Source organism: Coturnix japonica, chromosome 3, assembly GCF_054131305.1.
Source record: "Coturnix japonica strain WE chromosome 3, WE-NBRP24, whole genome shotgun sequence".
Classification (NCBI taxonomy): Eukaryota; Metazoa; Chordata; class Aves; order Galliformes; family Phasianidae; genus Coturnix; species Coturnix japonica.
Genome location: NC_140665.1, coordinates 27287462 through 27307052, shown reverse-complemented (window position 1 = coordinate 27307052; position 19591 = coordinate 27287462). Strand labels below are relative to the sequence as shown.

At 39.9% G+C, this 19591-nt stretch overlaps 1 protein-coding gene across 3 annotated transcripts in view; it reads left to right on the top strand.

Annotated features, from left to right (window-relative positions):
• PLB1 (phospholipase B1) overlaps nucleotides 1-19591 on the top strand; it is a 79475-nt gene that overhangs the window by 33469 nt on the left and 26415 nt on the right. For all 3 annotated transcript variants that reach the window (XM_085543124.1, XM_085543123.1, XM_015857533.3), the window contains exons 23-40: nucleotides 713-793; nucleotides 2352-2417; nucleotides 3071-3171; nucleotides 5504-5585; nucleotides 6392-6496; nucleotides 7150-7245; nucleotides 7712-7783; nucleotides 8373-8432; nucleotides 8792-8852; nucleotides 9270-9328; nucleotides 11291-11358; nucleotides 12315-12358; nucleotides 12853-12961; nucleotides 16367-16418; nucleotides 16543-16623; nucleotides 17233-17298; nucleotides 17656-17756; nucleotides 19017-19098. In XM_085543124.1, the coding sequence (XP_085399250.1) occupies nucleotides 713-793; nucleotides 2352-2417; nucleotides 3071-3171; nucleotides 5504-5585; nucleotides 6392-6496; nucleotides 7150-7245; nucleotides 7712-7783; nucleotides 8373-8432; nucleotides 8792-8852; nucleotides 9270-9328; nucleotides 11291-11358; nucleotides 12315-12358; nucleotides 12853-12961; nucleotides 16367-16418; nucleotides 16543-16623; nucleotides 17233-17298; nucleotides 17656-17756; nucleotides 19017-19098 (1386 nt within the window). The remainder of the gene's footprint in view (nucleotides 1-712; nucleotides 794-2351; nucleotides 2418-3070; nucleotides 3172-5503; nucleotides 5586-6391; nucleotides 6497-7149; nucleotides 7246-7711; nucleotides 7784-8372; nucleotides 8433-8791; nucleotides 8853-9269; nucleotides 9329-11290; nucleotides 11359-12314; nucleotides 12359-12852; nucleotides 12962-16366; nucleotides 16419-16542; nucleotides 16624-17232; nucleotides 17299-17655; nucleotides 17757-19016; nucleotides 19099-19591) is intronic.

The following is a 19591-nucleotide window of genomic DNA, read 5'->3' as shown; positions in this document are numbered from 1 at the left end:
AGTGGTGCTCTGCACTGAAATTGAAGTATCGAGGTATTGAGTGCAGTGTCAGCTACATGGTACTAATCACATCAGAAGCTTTTCTCAAAGCTAAAAAGGTCTATGTTTACTGTAGCATAATTACCTTGCATTAGCTATTGCCTGGCAAGAGCTGTTCAGAGAAAAATTAGTGTAATTTTTTTTACTACTATTGTTAAATAGTTGATAATGCCCCTCTATTCTTTGCAGTTTGTCTCACTGCAGTATGTCTCACTGAAATATGTTGCCCTCCAGGGTTTTCCAGCAGGATAGCTGCATTATTTATGACACAGTAAAACACATACCATCCTTTCTGCAATGAAGATGTATTCCCAAAGCTAAAGGAGGAGTCGGTGTATACAAGAAGCTAAAGGAGGAGTCGGTGTATACAAGACTTGTATAATGGTGTATACAAGACATAAGAAAAAAAAAGCACGCAGATGGATTTTTGAGCTATAGTTTTCAGAAACCAATAATTCTGCATGATATTGCTGATATTGTAAATCTTATTTAGATCATAGTTTTTTGTGCATCCTCGCAGTTGTGACTACAAATTCTTTTTGTCGTGAAGACACTTAGAGATAACACCAGGTTGCCTGAGAAATGTTATATTTGTGTTTAGTCTATCGCCTGGTCTTCATTTTACTTTACTTTCTTCCCTCATAACTTCCATTCCATCTCTTTCTGTGCACAGAGAATAAATATGCAGTCTGACTGGAAGCTTATAACGCTTTTCATAGGAGGAAATGACCTATGTCAATTCTGCGAAGATCCCGTAAGTCACCCGCTGCCCGCAGCACTGAGACTGTTCACCTTAATGATATGATAAACGAAGGGATATCTTTAGAATATTTGTAAATTATATAACTGTGGCTGCTTTGTTTTGTTGTTAACTAAGATTGCCTTTCTGCTATCTAGTTACCTGTAGATAAAAGATACTGTCAAGGTTTTGCCCTTTTCCTTCACCTTGTGCACAGTCATGCTTAAAGCGTCTCTCTTGCCAGCTTCAGTGCTATGGCAATAGCTCTACCTCCAGCTCATGGTGACGTGATTAAATACGATACAACATAGCATAAAATATAAGTATATAGATACTATGTGCAACCTTCAGACATCTTGCATAGTGAAGAGATATTTTTATCTACTTACAAACAGTAGAGCATGTACTTCTGTGTGATTAGTTTCACATCAGCCAAACAACAACAAAGCGCAATAAAATCAGGACCAGTTTAAGCATTACTACCTTCTGCTCCTGATTTCAGACAACACGGTGTTTGCACATAAGGGTGGGTGACTGGGGGATATCAGGCTGGCATCCAAAGATCAGAATAATACTGCCTTTTTGAACCACAACTATAGATAGTGCTAACTGTACTGTTCTTGATGAGCTTTGATTTAGGAGACAACAAAGTGAGCTGGAGCTGTCTGGTTTTGTAGAGTAGGCAGGTGGAGCTCAGAAGGAATTTCTGCTTGAAATTAAATCAAGGAGAATTAAAGCTGAAAATGAGGAAGAAAGAAAGAAAGAAAGAAAGAAAGAAAGAAAGAAAGAAAGAAAGAAAGAAAGAAAGAAAGAAAGAAAGAAAGAAAGAAAGAAAGAAAGAAAGAAAGAAAGAAAGAAAGAAAGAAAGAAAGAAAGAAAGAAAGAAAGAAAGAAAGAAAGAAAGAAAGAAAGAAAGAAAGAAAGAAAGAAAGAAAGAAAGAAAGAAAGAAAAAGAAAGAAAAAGAAAGAAAGAAAGAAAGAAAGAAAGAAAGAAAGATTTCTCATAGGGAATTTTATTATGGAATAGGGCCACAAGTGAAGAAACAGAAGTCAGCTTGAGACAACTGAATGAGATGATTCAAACCACTCAATCTGAACAAAGATATTTTGCTGCTAAGTGGCAAATATGAAGTGATTTGAGACTCCTTAAGTTACTGTGGTACATTTTTTTCTGTACAGAACTCAGATGTGCCAGTTAATATTTGTAGGAGGTAAGGAGTACATAGCAGGCATGTTGCTAATGTTATGTGCTGCAGAAGTTATCTTACTTTTATAAAGGCTGATCTCTTCTAATGCTGGTCTGCTGCATTTAAGAGTGGCCTAGACCAGCATGAGGTAGAGGATGTTGTGGTGACTGATACTGTCTCCTGAATTTGCTCCCTCACCACCACCTCTTTGATTGTGAATAAATAAGACAGTTGTCATGGGAAAGAAGATAGTTTGCATGGTACTCTATTACCAGTGATCCAGGAATTAGAATGTGAATGCCGCTCTGAAAGATGCCAAATAGTCACTGTTATGCCTGCTTGAGCAAACTGATGGACAATAAAACTCAGTCCTCTTATTTCAACAGGTACGCTATTCTCCTGAAAACTACACCTATAATATTCAAGTAGCTTTGGACATGCTTCACAAAGAGGTAAAACAAACTTTTCCAGTATGTGTGAATGGGGATTGTGTCCTGTTTGTAATGCAGCCACTGGTTACTGATTGAGAATTCAGTTCCTTGCATATAGGAAAATCCATGAAAAGCAGAAAGGGCTGCAGAAATATTTTACAGAAGGAATAAGGATGTTCTGACTTCTAGCTGAAGTTCTACAGGCAAATAATATAGAAAGTATAACAAATCTGAGCAAAAACGACATTCAGTGACTATAAAGTGCTTTGCTCATTCATCATATTAGAAACAAACTCACTTTTTTTTGTTGTTAAAATCAATTCTGATCCTGCTGGTGAGGATGAGGGTGATGGTGAGACTACTGAGAAAGTCAGCCAGTATTTGAGCCATGCTGGGGCCCGTTACACTTTGTTTGGATCTTTTGGATGCCATCATTTTCAAGTGACCAGTTCATTAACATTCAAAACAAAAATAGCTAGTGCACACAGGAGCTGTAATTTGGTACTGTCTGAGAGGGGATTAATTATTAACAAAGTACTTTGCACGTTGCTGTTATAAATAATGTAAGCTATCTGAATCAGCAGGCTGCTCTCTGAGGCCTGCTGTGGCTATGTAAGGGAAGAGATGGCACCCTGCTCCAGGCATCAGCTATGGGTTTGCTTGTTTCTTGGCAGGTTCCACGGGCGTTTGTGAATCTGGTGACAATCCTTTCCATAACAAGCCTAAGGGAGTTGTATGCAGAGAAAAACGTTTCCTGTCCAAGGCTTCTTATGAGGTTTGCAGATGATTTCTATTGCTCTCACTGTTGGTCACTGAAGACTGCAAGGTCTTCTTGGGAATCTTCCTAAAAGGAAAATGTTCTACTACTTTATCTGTGTGTGCACATGTACCTAGACAGGAATTTCCACCTGGCATTAAGAAATACCTCTGTCTCTGTATCTGGGTCCCACTGTAACCGCTTTTAGTAGAGCTGCCATTTTAATGACTTATGCTACAAGGGAGTTCAGGCCAGAGCTGACAACTCAGCTGTGCATTCTGTGGGCAGAAACAGGAAAGAAAAAAAGAATCATCAAATCGTAACGGTTGGAAAAGGCCTGTAAGGTTATCTATCCAAATGTCCACCTACAACCAAGAATGACAGGTCTCTTTGTTTAAGTTGATTGCATTAATGTTGTTTTATTTGCAGATAAACTTCTCTACAGTCTTAACTCTCCCTCTTTCGTCCTTTGTTTCTTATCTTTATAATCTCATTATAGAGATTATTGGAGGTTTTTAGTTATAATAGAGGTTATTAGTTTCCCTGTTAGTCTCTCAAGACGCACCACCTGTTGCTGTTTGGCTGAGTAATCCTCCCAGGTCAGTGCCAATCTAACACTGCGGTGTGAAGTCTGTGCTTTAGCAAGCTCATCGTGACTCAGATGAGGGCTGCCATCTCCCCCTAGACTTGCTCCTGTCAGGGCTTGCCTGGTTTTGGAAAAGCTAGAAAGATCTGTTTTCTAGACAGACAAGCAGATTAGCTTTGTCCTGTGAGTGTAGCCAGCCACTGCTCCTCCTGCTGCTTAGGTCAAGAAGCTCATGCTGTTCAGCATGTGGTTGGCAACCCTGCCCTCAGCAGGGAGGTTGATATTAGGTGATTTTTAAGGTCCTTTTCAACCAAGGCCATTCTCTGATTCTATAAGACGGCACAGAGTGCAAGAGGTCCTTGGAGACTGGAACCACAGAAGAACTGCAGGGCTTCCTGTACCCAGCTGCTTCCCTGAAACATCTGCCTTGAATTCATCGCACCAAATTACTGCCCTCACAAGGGAACCAACTGCTGTTGTGACAGGGCTGGTTCAGAGGCCTGGAGGACCCTATGAAATTAGGTGATTTTCAAGGAAAAGTGTAAATGCAGCTCCCTCAGTATGATTTAGGGACTCTGTGTTGGCACTTGGTAGGAAAAAAAAACCTTCAGCTTTTAAATGTTAAGTTCTGGTGCTTCTGATATCCAGTTGCCATTTCTTTTTAACAAAGGTTACAGAGTACAGTGCACATAGATCTCAAGATCCTAATCACTGGTCAAGGACAGTTAGCAAAGGCAGTAAGATTAGATCAAAAATACATATACCCTTCCATCATTTGAAGAGCACACTGAATTTAACATGTGTCTGTCTGAGTGCAAGCCAAGTTTACAGCAGACTCTGTATGAAATAATTAATGTTCCATGGAAAAGGCTTTTTGACCTCAAAAGGTTGTCTGTCTTTCCTGAGAGCAGTACATAACCTAAAAAAAAGATTGCATCTTCAATATTTTTTTCTTGCTTTTGTTACTAAAATACTTTTGAAAATGCTATTTGTTAATTTTATTTTTCATATAGAGTTTCTGTTGAAGTAGAGTCATGTTGTTTTATTAGTTGCTCTCTATTCAGACAAGTTTGGAGGTAGGGACACATATATATCAACTACCTCCCTATAGGAAGGTACTTTAAGAGCACTCTCAGGATTGACCTGCTATGACCAAAGTAGAGGATATTTAAAAGGAGTCATTTGTTTTTATTTGGGTTTGTCAAATCATACCCATATCATATATTCCAATATACCCAGGAAGCAAGAGCACCTGAAGAAAAAAATCGTGTGTGTCCAGGCAAGTTCTGAGTCTCTCTAAGAATGAAAATTCTGGCATCCCTCTGGGTATCTGTTGATGCTGTACCAGCCTCTACATGCCACAGTTTGAGTCTAAATATCCACTGGGAGGGTGGGAATTCAATTCAATGTTCAAGCAGCTTTCCTCCTGCTGTGTTATTGTTAGAGGTGACCCTCAATCTCTTTAGTGGGGTAGCAGGTGCCTCAGGGCCTCTGGCCAAGACATGGTAGCTTCTATCTTCTACTCCTTCTTTCTCTTGACTGGCTATTTGTTTGCATGGAGCCTTTTCCTTATGTTCATAAATCCCTAATAAACATGTTTCTATTCAAGAGTTGGGGCTGTGCAGATACACAGAGATGAGGCTATGTGCTGTGATTGAACAGTCAGAAAATTCCCCCTCAGAGGAGCTTTTTAACCCTGCATCTTTGCAGCTAGTGAAAGGGAAAAGGACCAGCTGGTCCCAGTGTGGTGCTCTTATCCTGCAGAATGATGTGCCCCTGTGTACTGAACTACGATGACAATTCCAGTGAGTATGAGCAGTTGGTCTACTTCAACAAAAGGTATCAGGTAAGGCTCATGCATTTACCTGTTTGCTTATTTACTTTTACAGATTTGATGTGTTTGATTTCTCCACCCAAGAAATAGGGGTGTTTTTTGTTTGTTTTGGTTGATCTGTTTATTTTTTTGCTGCAAGTAATAAATAGATTTTTATTAATAATAGCAGGGTTGATGGAAAGGAATTTACCCAAGTGACCACAGAGCGGGGAATATTTAGAGCTGGAAAGCAATTTGCACTCAATTTGATGACATGTAGTTGTGATTTAACTAAAGAAGGGGGGTGAAAAGGCAGGGGGTAGGGTGCTGGTGAGGGAGATGGGAACTCGCTCAAGATCTTTGCAGTTCTGGCTTGCTAAAATTAAACAAACAAACAAAACCACAAAAGCAGATGAGAAAAACATGTTAAAGAAACATAGAAAGTAGAGTTTGTCGAAGTGCCAGTGGTTTCCTGATCACTTGTTGGAGATGAGATTAAGACAAAGTACATGATAAATCAGCACTGAACTTCAGGCAAACTGAAAATGCCTCAGTGGTTCTAGAACATCTTTTTAGAGAAAAACTGATTATTGAACAAGTCCCCTGCCTGTGCCACTCGGGTAATGACCCACAGGCTGCCTTGCTGCAATGAAGCTTGGATTGAGTCTCCCTAAATGACCTCAGTGTTTGCTGCTTGGTATAGGCTGATAATCATGGCTTCATTTGGGTTTCTGCGCAAGTTACAGGGAGTCCCTGGATGGAGGTGTGCAGTAATGAGAGGCCAGTGAGCTGGAGGTAAAATAACAATTACAACTTCTTTTTTTCTTGGACTCTTTAAGGAGAGGACTCGTGAGTTAGTGGAGAGCGGGAGATATGACACTAGGGAAGATTTTACAGTGGTCATGCAGCCTTTTCTGACTCATATCAGCATGCCCAAAACACAGGTAAGTACAAACAAAGCCCTCACTAAATCCTGGTGCAGTTGAGCTGATTTTTTTCAGAGTTGTACTGACTTCTTTTTGGTAAATGTGACAAAGCAGAATTCTGACCTAATAGTTATTGTATTCAGTTAAGATAACATCAAAAACTGCAGGAAACACTTATGGAGTAGCTTGGAGGTAATGGGATGATACTGTTTTAGGCACTGAGTCAACTCCCCTACAACTACAAACTGTGTGCTAGATATTTAGTTCAAAGTATTCACTGGGGAGCATTCATCCTACATCCCCCACACATTGCAGTGCTGTCCAGTGCTTTGGTAAACCTAACACTTCTAGTATAAGAACCCACTTTCCATGAAAGGCTATGTGTGAGTCTCAGGGGAAATAAAGAATCTGATCAATGTCTGTGCACAACTGCCCTCTACCCAGAGTCATAGTTGCCTGTTTCTTAATACTTGGAGATCACATATTTAAAATGCTTAAAAGGCTTCTCAGTCTTGAGTTACCAGTGTTCTCTGATCCTGTTTGGTTCTTCTGATCTCAGAGGCCTTTAAAGCTACTTTAGTCTGGAGTCAGCTGGGATTTTTCAAAAGGGATAGTGCATGGCTTATTGTGCATTTACTGCTCTCTGTGATGGTATCTATCTCATCCTCTAGGAGGGATTTCCTGACAATTCATACTTCGCCCCAGACTGTTTTCACTTCAGCCAGAAGTCTCATTCTCAGGCTGCTCGTAGTCTGTGGAACAACATGGTAAGATTTCTAAGTAGTATTTGTTACTCCTTGTCCTCTTCAACCTGCTCTTGGCAGCAAAAAGAACCCCAGGGAGAAACTATATAGCTAGTCTTCTCTCTTCTGAACTGCTAATTATGATTATAAAAGGAAAGAGCATTCATACAAAGAAAAGTCACCTCAGCTATTAAGCCAGTTGCATCAAAACAGTAAATCCCAGGACACATTAAGGCTACAAGTGTTGGGCTTCTCTTGGGAGATTTTGCATACCTGGTGCTGATCATCCAACTGCATTGGTAACATATGGGGGTTAGCCTTAGTATGAAAAGCAGCAGTCGGTGGTATGGGCAGAGCAGGTGCAGCACATGGCATTTGCTTTGCTGCAGAGGTGGTTTCTAGTGACTGTAGTGTAGGGTTACCCTCTTTTCTATGATGCTTATTTGCTTTTTGCTTGTGCCTTCCTCTCACACCTCTCATTTTCTCACAGTTGGAACCTGTAGGGAAGAAGACAAATGACGAACAAATGACAAATGAAATTGTCCTCAAATGTCCAAGTGAGGTAAATCACAAGGGTATCTGTGTTTGTGCATTTGTGCTGGGGGTGGCTGGGACTCTGGATGATCTTTCACCAGCTGCCAGGAGTAAGCAGTGCCACATCCCTGTGTAGTTTGTGCTACCACCACTGGTAGCAGTATAAGAAATTGGCACCTTAAAATGAAGGTCTGAGGGCCGACTTCCTCGGTCAGCCAAAACACTAAGGCAGAGTATTTGCTTTCCTGTTATCCGTGTTGAATGAAAGCTTCACCAGAGGAAACGGAACAGCACTGACACTAGTCAGCCCAGCTTGGCTGAGAGTTATTGAAACTGCCTCTGGCTGGCACAAGCCTGGGCAGTGCCTTTGATGGCAAGTCCCTTGCTCATCACATGCAGCAGGGTCCTGAGAGCATCCTGTAAATTCAGCTGTCCAGAAACAGTCCCCCTGTTATTGGATGCTTAAAATGCCATTTCTTTTATTTATTTTTTTTTTTTATCCCTGTGATTTGTTTGCATCAAGCTGCTAATCATCTACAGAGATCTAAGAATGGAATCTTGATGAGTGGAAGTTTCCTCTGATGCTTTGCATTGATTCAGATTGTCTCATTTTGCAGGCTGAGCCATTCCTGAGGACATACAAAAACAGTAATTACACGTACCCTAACCAAACTCCAGTAAGTGTCAACCTCAGCATTTCACTGCATATGTTCCTGTATATTCATGAATCATGCTTTGCACCCCAGGTGAAATCAGTCTTCGGCCAAAGGGCACAGAACAGGAAAGTACTTGCTTGAGTTAGGCAAAACACATCAAGAAAAGCTGTAAGAACATGTCCTCAGACAGCGCAGTTATCAGTACAGGATGCTAATCCAAACTACACTAACTATGTCAATTGAATTGGGCAACCAAGGCCTGTATATTTATTTACAAGTTAAACATACTCTGTTTTATCTAGTTGTCTTCTACTACAGAGACCCTAGTTACTACAGATTGCATTTCCTACCCAAATGTTACTCATCTTTCTTCTTTTTAGAATTATGGAAGCCAGCTGCTCTGTGAGGACAGGTCTCCATCCTCCCCTTCTCCAACTTCAGGTAGTCTTTGTTTTCAGATATAACAGTTTTCACTTTTTCAGTTCATTTCATATTGTCTTCTCCTTAGACCTTCTATGCCTTCTTAAAGCTTTTAATATAAAATTTTAGCTTTATCCAGTATTGCATTGTTTTATCATCTTGGTGATGGATATTGATTGCAAGGTATCATTATTCTTTCCTTGCTCTTCTGTCTTTCCAGTAATGATGTTAGTGACTGAGAAAACTGGATATTGTGCAGATTCTGCTGCTACAGCCATTCAAGATGAGCTGGGGATTGGTCCCGTTTAATGACCTGAGTACAGCAAAAGCAATGTGGCTGAGCAATCAGATTGCATGATGGCATGTTTTACATATGCAGTGATTGAAAAACCATGGCTGTTCTCTATCCAGTTTCAATTACATCTCTTTCCTTTGCAGTGCATTCCCTAAAGCCAGCTGATGTGAAAATTATAGCAGCCCTTGGGGATTCTTTGACGGTAAGAAGACAGTGTTTTTACTGTTCTCTTGGTAGAACTACAAACATTTGCCTTCTCTGGTGGAAGGGAAATAGCTGTTGTACCTGAAGTAAAGATTCATTCACTCACAGATGACAATAGACCCAGCAGTTAGAACAAGAAAGGTATCAGTTCTCCAGCACTGTGTTCTCCCCACGCATATTTTCACATAATTTTAAACACAGGCAAAAATACAGGCAAATCCTTTTAAGAGATGCTTAAAGGTTTGCTGAGTCAAAGACAGGAAAGATCCCACCCTGTTGAAACTAATAGGACTTAACACAAGCATTATGTTACAGCATGTCAAGCTTTTTCTCAGTGTGATCAGATTAGTGAACCTGTCCTTTTGCCTGGTTTATTTTTCTGGAACAGTGTGTGATTAAGGAATGCTGGATAATAGCATTTTATTATATTTATCATTAATGGGGTATGGATGTGAAGTGGTGCCCTCCAACTTTGTCAGTTTCAGATACTCGGACTTCTTATTTTGTCTGTATAACTCATAGCTAATTTCTTTATCAAGTTGTAGATCTTGATGAGGATGGTAACCTTTGATAGGCTGGAAAGAATATCCAGATATACTAAACTTCTGTAACATCATTATCCTTAATGTTTTTCTACTGGCAAAAGACTGAAACTTTGCAACCAGCTCAAAGGAAATACTGGGCAGAAGGACGTGATTGGAGTACAGGATCTCTGAATATGAACCTTAACAACTAAGATATTGTGCATACAAATGATGCAGCCTTTACAACTCTCTGGCAGGCATGTTGCCAAAACTCCTACATGCAGGAGGCAACCAAAATAAATAGCAGTATTTCAGTGCAAGCCTGTAATGTCGACAAATGCAAGATTGTATCTAGCTGCAGTTGTCATATTATAATATCCTAGACCCTGCATGTGTTTCTGCTTCTAAGTATAGTCTGTAGAAACTGGTAATAAAATCTGTTTTTGTAGAAAGAGCAGTTGTACGTTGCTATCTGAACTGCATTTGGCACATGGATATTTTTTTCCTGAATACCAGTCTTCAGTTAATTCAAGAAAGCTCACATAGAGGAGAGAAACGTAGAATCATTAAGGTTGGGAAAGACCACTAAGAGCATCTCATCCAACCATCAATCGTCCCCATTGTGCCCACTAACCATGTCCCTCAGTGCCACATTTACACTACACATCTCTTGAATTACTCCAGGCATAGTGACTCCACAAGCATCCTGTGCTGGGCAGTTTGTTCCATTGCCTCACCACTCTTTCTGAGAAGAAAGTTTTCCTAACATCCAACTAGATGTTTTAGTTTGGCTTAATCTGAGGTAGCAGCAAATAATCTGCCTGGTATTGTGCTGCCCTAAAATGCTACTTGGTATCCCATTTTTGCATAGGGCTGTAGTGTCACAGCTGGCAGAAAGTCTGATTCTGAATCCTAGTGTTGTGTTAAAGAGGGATGTTGTTACCAGCTTGTCCCTTTCTTCATTGAAAATGTAGAGTGCTTTCCTTCTTGCTCTAATACTACTATAAATAAATCTGTTTAGCACAATACTTTTCAAATCAGTATGAATGTATTACAAGACTTCCTTCTGAGATGTTTGTTTTCTGTGATGAATTAATGTTGTGTGTTGCTTAAAATTACCCTGAAAGTTTTACGACTTTGAGATCTTTTCATCATTTTTGAGTAATGCAATGTAAATGAGTTACTCAGATCACCCAGACTCATGAGAAGAAGGCCTTTGTTTCATTGCTCTGTCGTTTATTTTGTGTGTCATACACAATATGATGTTTGTAGATAATTACAAAAACTATTGATGCATTTTTCAGGAGGGAGGCCAGATGCTTTCTAAAGCTTTTGAAGAGATGCATTCAGAAGTAAATAAAATGACTGTGTATGAATGACTATTGTGTTAGTAACTGTGTTTTAATTTCATTGTATTAATGAAAAATAATGTCCAGGCTGGTACGGGAATTGCCTCATATAGTCTCATGGATTTGGCTACTCAGTTCCGTGGATTATCGTGGAGGTAAGTATTAAGCCAAGGTAATGAGATGTCTTCTTTACTGTGAAAATATCTTCCATGTTTTCTGGGGCTTTCAGCTGTCACGAAGTTGAAAAAGTTAACTTTTCTGTCTAGTGTTTCTTTGGAAGCTGTATCAAACCTGTATCTGTCACAAAGCTGGCTTCACACAAAATGTTTTCAGCAGCAGATCTTCAGCAGATAGCCTTGTAACTGCTTTCATTGCTTTTCTCTTCAGCTACTTGTGACTGGAGCAAAGTCACTGGTACAAGCAAGTTAGGCCCTGTTGCTTTGGGAAAATTTTCTTGGTGTTTGATGCTTCGGAACTATTTGTAGGACTGTGGAGAACAGTGTAACAGCACAACTTCTACTACATGCAACACAAAGTCATAAGGACTAAACTGGAGGTTGGATGATGATGTAGCTCAGCTGACACTAAATGAAGTAATTTTGTGCTGTCCTAACCCCTCTACATAAGCCAAAGTGTGACCCAACAATTGAAAAGTTGGAGAAAACATACTCCTATGAAGGAAGTGGGAAAATAGATGAAGGAGCTGCTGCTACAGCCCTCTGTCACTGAGGGGACTGGCTGCTTGGTGCTGCCTTAGAGTGGCTTCTCAAGGCTGGAACTGGTCTTGAAGTCTGTCCTTAAGTCTGCAGTACTCTGGGGCTTGATCATTTAAATATGTATCACTCTCATGCACTTTTCTGCTTTTTCATAATGACTTGCTGTGCCCCTGCACAGCTGCATGCATATAAATCCTTCTGACAGGTGACTCTCCAGCTGAAACCTCAGCCATGTTCTCCTCAATAGCACTTCACTTCTGTCCATATGTTAGATTGGTAGTTACCAAATTAATCAACCTTTGCATTTTCTCATGATGTATAGTAGGTTTTCTCTTTCCTTATTGCTTGCATCCAGCTAAAAGATGAACAACTTGAATTTCTCTTTCTCATTTTAGTATTGGAGGGGATGACTCATTAGAGAACGTAACAACTCTGCCTAGTAAGTAAATGCTTCTGCATATCTAACTCAAAAGACCAGTGAGAGGGAGCGTGCTGATTAGTGCTAAGTTGAAATGTCTCTAAGCCACTCAAAAGTACTTTGCAACACTTACCTTTCAAAGAAACAATATCCTGGATCTAATGAAAATGTCTGTTCCCTCAGTGAAGCTGAGGAGCAGCTACAAATTTCCTTCCTTTCTTTTCCCTCTCCCCTCTTAATTTAGGCATTAAAAACGTGGTGGGAATTCACTGGAGCCATGTTTGATGCTTTCTTCAAATTTATCAGTAGTGTGAGGTGTTGCACAGCTGCAAAACAGACCTAGCTGAACACTGGCTCCTGGTGGGCTGAAGTCCCTCTGAAACTCAGTCCACTGCCGCTTGGTGGATAGAAAAAGCAGATTGGAGGCTTGTAGCAGCTGTAATGTGGTGGTGTTGGTGTGTGTCAGTCCCTGTATACAGGGAACAGATGTGGTTATTTTCATTGCTGTCTTTCAGATATCTTTCGAGAGTTCAATGCTAAAATCAAGGGCTACTCAACTGGCACAGGGAGCGAGAATGACCCAAACGCATTCCTTAACCAGGCGGTTCCAGGAGCACAGGCTGAGTATGTGGCTTTTTGTTTTACCTTTCTAGGTGATGGATGCTTCATCTAATTCACTTTCAACTATTTCAAACGCTGTCACAACTCGCTCTGAACAGCAAGCAAAACCAGTCTAGTTGGAGCTGAAAATTAGCTCAGAACTTATTAAATGTATGGGCTTATTTCATACCTGCACTTTCAAATACAGCCAGCTGTCCTGGCTATGACATTCACAAACAAGAAATTGACAGACATTTTTTTGGTGATTTATCTGTGTCTCTGTCTATATAGTTTTGAGAGCTAGGATGTTCTCAGAAAATGAGCATGTAGTGAATCAGTAAAGAATTACTAGGATAAAAAAGTATGTAGAATCTCCCATAAGTGACCTCAGGCATCTGGGTAGACAGGCAAAAGTGATCAACAGAGATGGGGAAAGTCATCCATAGTCTGGGCTCAAAGGAGAACTGCTTCTGGTCATAGACAGGTTTTGGTGCACCGCAGATCTTGTGCAGTTGCAGCCAGTATTGCTAGTGTAATGGGAGTTGTTATGCTTTGGTTCTTTGCTTTTAGTCACACCTGGGAGACAACAGAAGTTGAGCTTTTATATACTGCTGATCCTAGAAACTGGCTTCCGATTGAAAGAGCCATTGCTGCTTAATTAACAAAACAGATGGCTGCTGGAATTCGGTCACAATTTGGGCACAGGTTCTGGCAAGATCTTGCCTGGGTTTGACATTCTTAGCTGATAATACCCAGAACTGAGTAATTTAATCTTATGTTTGTTGGAAGAAAAAATTCTCTAACTTCCTAAAGAGGTTTGGGAAGTTAAATTCAGTAGCAAGGTGAGGAGTTGGGAGTTTGTTGTGTCTGAGCAGTGATTATTAGGATTTATCAAGATCTTGTAAGTGAAATCCAGAAGCCAAATGAGGTCTTGGAATTTGCTGTATCTAAGCAAAGATTATTAAAGCCTTGGAAGTGAAATTCAGAAGCCAAGCAAGGTGTTGGAATTTGCTGTATCTAAGTAATGACTATTAATATTTATCAGTTATTGTTTATTACTCCTGTGGATCTTGAGTAACTTCTGACTCACGCTAGCTATCTCAATAAATGGCCGTATTTTCCCGCCTTCTAAGTGCCCTAACATATCCTACATCCCCCATACTTGAAGGAATGGATTTTGTTTCCTGACAGTGACTGAATTACCTGTTTCTATGTATCACTGAAACACTCCCAAGAGCTAAGGCTCTGATTCAGCCATTCAGGACAGTTTATCAACATGCTGCTATATGAAGCATATATTCAGAATAACTTTAGGCTTTGCTTGTTGTAGGGAAAAATGAGATTAGCAGTTGCCTTGCTTTTTGTATCAATTAAATCCTAAACAGGTGTTGTGGTTTATTTGTTAATTTGGAGTGGGAGAACTTGAAACAGGAGATACAACTTGTAAAGTCACCAACATTACTTAAAGAAGTTTGTGTCATTAGTGACCAACGCATTACTATCAGATAGTTATTTGGTAGTAGTCAACAAGGAGATAAATAAGACAGTCATCACAGACCACTGCTACTTTTCTACTTATTCTGTATCAGCCAAAAATATCCCTTCTTCTATGGTCCAGGGGGAAAAACAGTCTGTGAAAGAAAGATAACTCTGATGTTTCAGAATCATTGCCTGGCTCATACTTACAGTTGCTAGTCTAGGAACTCTTCCAGGCTGTGCCTGAAAGTGGGTAGTTCTGCACCCATATCAGCTTTTGAAAACAGATGTAACAGTTCATTCAAATGAAATCAGTAGCTGCTCTGTTTGGTGAATACAGCAGTGTAGACAAAAATTTCTTGGGCCCACCCCCATTCACTGCCAACGTGCTTAAGTGCATGCTGGAGCTAAGGACATGTCTGAAACATGTTGCTGAAGCACAGCCTGGCTTACATCTCTGATTTCAGATGATGAGGTTAAGAACTTAAGATTGAGAGGAAAGAACAGGTGACAAGAGCTGTGAATATCTGTATTTCACATCAGCAGACTGCTTCTGTTGCTTAAGATCTAATTTTGGTGGAGGCTACAGCTTGAGAATGGAAGCAGTACTGCCACATCATTCAAGATGTTCAGTCTTAATGACAACATCAGCTCAGGATGCATCAGCACTTCAGTGACTGCATGAGATATGAAAATTGTTGCAGTGTCAGCTCCATAAGAGATGTTTTCTTCTGGATCAGTACTGAAGTTGGTGCCCTAACTTAGGCGTTCCACAGTGAGAGCAGAAGGAAATTTCAACTACCAATGGCTTGTGATAGCTTTGGGATATAAATAAGTAGGTTATGACTTTGGACAAGGATAATGATGAATTGAGCTTTTATGTGTGTGATGCCTGTGTCCCAAGATGCTTGACAGGAGTCATTCCCCAGTAAATACTCATATGTTCATGTTAGATCAGTATTCATTTGAAGGAGGGTGGTGAGAGTCCTGTTCCTGCATTAAATACAGCATTGCAAAAGAGAGCTAAGCTCTGATTACCATACAAAACAAGCGTCATGCCTATTAATGTCAGCTGGTGTGCTTCCAGAAATGATATGCAGTCTCTGAAGGGTTTCTAACAAGAGCCTGGAGGGAAATGCAGCCCATCCCATGCTCCAGAGCTGCCTGGAAGGCCAACGTTTCCACATATGTTCTCCATTCTCTTTTGTATGCATATTTGAGTATCAGCATGTCAGGGCAGTCAAACAAGGTTGAACTGTTGAGCCTAGGTAACCCAGAAATAATGACAATTTTGTGTACACATTCATGCAAATAAAGATATGTATATATACAAAGGTATGTATATATGTGTATATAGAAGGGAGTGCTTTCATGGCTGTTGGAAAACAGTGAGGCTGTCATCTTAACTTGTGTGGGAGATCTTGGAAGTTACTTGGGTTCTTAATTCACTTAGAAACGTAAAGTGCACAAAACTGTTTTACACAATTGGAAATTAATATTGACTAGGGGTGCAAGCTGCAGAGATGAGGAAGATTTGCACAGTGAACTTCTAAATGCATCATCTTTGCAATGAGTGAGCTGTGGTGTGTGCATAAACTTTGCTTAAGAGACCAGTTAAACACAGGGACTTAGGATTCCCTTGTCATTTCAGTTCATGAGGAATAGATTGATAGCACCCCAATTCTAAACAGCCCATCTGCTAACAAGCATATTTCTGTGTCTGCATTCCAGTCATTGAACTTGAGTAAAATCCATGTTCAGGTTTAATTTGTTTTTTACTTTTCATAATGATGTGAACATTGTTTGCAGTCACTGTAAAAGGGGGATTGTACCGCATCATCATTTAAATCACCTGATATTTGACAGCTCATAGATTTAATGTGTCCAAAGAGCATTAATGTTGATCTCTCCGCAGAAGTGCTTCTTTCACTCACTGGTTGCTTTTCTTTATAGGCACTTACCAGCCCAAGCAAGAGCTCTCCTGAGTCTAATGAAAACTGATTCCGTAAGTTGTCTGGAACTCTAATCTTGCAGCATGAAAAGAAACCGGTGCTGCTTCACATGAAAGATCCATCCACAAAGATGCTACATGCATATCAGTCAAAGACGTTTTCTGCTTTGTTACACAGAGAATTGACTTCAGTGCTGACTGGAAAATCATAACAGTGCATATTGGAGGCAATGATCTATGCAACTACTGCAAGGACCCTGTGAGTAGCAGAACTGGTTGGCTAAGACTATTGGGGGACTGTCATGTAAGTGTAGAAATGCACAGATCCTTAGAGCCTTCACAGCGATGATAGTGAGTGCTCTAATAGAGCTGCTGTATATGTTGTGCCCAGATATACAAACTGTTACTGGCAAGCAAGTAGGATGATTATGTTCTCTTGGGTTTACTCCAAGATAAAAACACTAGTCTTCTCTGACCATGATAGAAGATCCAATCTGGTACCTGCTCCTGTGCTAGCAAAGCCTCATTAGGCATCCAAGAAAAAATAATATTGTTTTGAACTGCTATCAGTCCAATCCTGCAATGTCTGTCATCACCTTATAACTCTTAGTATAGGGTGATGCTAGGTACAGGAGAAGTACGGATAAGTGAGGTTGTATGAGGGAACATGCTGCTAATTGACAAGCTGTGTTTTAAACCCAAATTTTCACCAAGTCTTCCTATGTTTTAGATTAATTGATAACTGGAAAAAAGGAAGAACTTTATCCTGACCACAGGAGTATGGCAGAAAAGGAAGTGAATTATTCTCCCAACCGAAATGTTTTGTGTCCCCATTTAGCAATAATCTATTCTTGTCTCCTTCTATCAGGATCACTACTCAGCTGTAAATTTCACCAGCAGAATTCAAGAAACTCTTGATATTCTGCATGAGCAGGCAAGTACTGTGAAATTGTCCTGGCATTCTAGCCTGGACTGGTGTCTAATTTATTGTTACTAGCTCTACTGATTTCTTCTGTTCTGGTACCAAATGTACTTGAGTGACTTTCACAGAAACTATTGCTTGTGTGTTATCTAAGACTAGTGAGATGCTATCTGAAATGACAGTGATATTGAATCATGGTACCAGAAAGAGTTCAACACCTGAGTCAAAGTTTTGTGAGTGGTTTTGTTGATATATATGCTCTTTTCTTCTAAAAGGGGAGAAAGGCAAGGAATGTTAAATGGCTGGACTTTGGGGACTGTGGGCTGTGCATATAGTTCCTTTGAAGCTGAATTCTGACTTTCCTTTCAGGTACCAAAAGCTCTGGTGAGTTTAGTTGGAGTCATGGACATCCTCCGTATGAGACAGTTGTTTGTGGATACTCAAGTTCAGTGTCCCACTTACATGTCAGAGTAAGGCTTGTTTGACTTTCTTTTGTACTTGAATTTACTGTCTGTGATGATAAAGTAAGTTCTCATTCCACACTTAGTTAACTGTATTAACTGTATTAACTGTCCATAACACAGCAGTCCTATGGACAATACATCCAGTGCTGATGTGATCCTGCCCAGTGGGATCACAGTGGAAACAGTAAGTTTCCTTATCTTGGCTTTGACCTAAAAGGTTCATAAGTACATTCATTTTATTGGCTGCAAGTGTTTCAAGCAGCTCCTTACTTTTTGTCTGTAGAGTACAAGTAACATCAGACCAGTGTTGGTGCAGTTGTACAGAGATTTTCCTTGATCAATATCGAGTCTGGAGAACTGAGCTGCCTGTAACAAGCAGTGATGAGGTTATTTATTTAGGTAGCTGTGGCATATAAAGACTTCTGATGTTACAGTTATGTAAAATAAGGCACTCTGAGCTACTATTAGGAAGCAGAAGTTTTGGATTCCTGAGCTATGCATCACTTAAGAATAAAAGTGTGTGAGACTGATTAACACTGGAGAGAACATGCCTATCCATCATAGACAACAGGGCTTGCATGGGATTTTGGCTGGGGTACTGGAATGTCCTAGCTGCTCTAGGATTTTGTATGGACCTGGGAAGACTTACCAGGATTAGGGGTAAATTCAAGTTTGGTTGAAATGTGGGCTAAATTGTGTCATAATCTATATAAACTGTGCTTCAATGTGCTTGGATTAAAGTTACCGATACAGGATACCTCAAGATGGAGTTGAATTGCAAAAGAATTTAAATTTTCTAGCATTTAGAGGAAATACGGTGTTTTTGCAGAGTAGACAGGTATCTCTTTTTTTCAGAGGCTTTATTGAGGTATATAATTACATTCTTTACTCATATTGATGCCCTGAAAAGATAACAGCTCAGAGGTAGCATATAATCAGTATATTTTAATGGTATCTTCTCTAGAACCAGAGGGAATGGCATGGACCTGTGTCAGAATGCAGGGACTTTGGATGCCTGGATGTAATGAATGGAACAAATTGGCGTTAGCACAGTGTACAGCACAATTCACATGAGGCAGTAAATAAGACTGAGGTTTGAAAGTGTAAGCAATGATGAGGACAATAAGATATTTCACAGATACAAAAATGTACAAATGTCCTTGTTGCCCCCATGTCATGAGGATGTTGGGTGGTGAAGAATCACTTTTGCAGTCTCATGTTTCTAATTCTCTTTGTTCTTTTTTTCTCCTCTAACTTCTCCCACAGTTATCTGTGTGGTTGTGTTCTCACAGGAGAGGAAAACTCTGAAAACTTAACAATGGTGAGGGAAGCCACTAAAGCTTACCAGGTATGTTTATCAAGAATGGTGCAGTTACTTTGCTTCCAGTTGAGATTCACTACCGAACAAACTGTCTGTTTATAGCAAATCATAGCAATACTTTACCTAGGAGAGCCATTTAAGTTATAAAGGAGTTAATCTGATGTTATTCAGAACACCATACGATGAAAATTATAAGCTATTTTTTCAGAAAAATGCCATTTCCTAATGCAGATGGATAGGCAGGAGTTCAGTCACCAAAATCCTGTTTCTCACAAACAATTGCAGTGCTACGTTCCAGTTCTCTTAGCCACTTTTGCAAGGCTTACCTTTTATCAGTGTCTCTGGTTATTTCAATTAACAAGTAAAAGCTTCCTCCTGATTCTTAGGGGTTTTTTTGGTTGTTGCTGTTTGTTTGTTTTTGTTTTGTTTTTCTTTTCTCAAAAGCAAACTTAAAAAAAAAAAAGCAAAAAACAACAAACATTGTTATGCACAGCTGTTGATGGAATATTGGTGGCTGTTT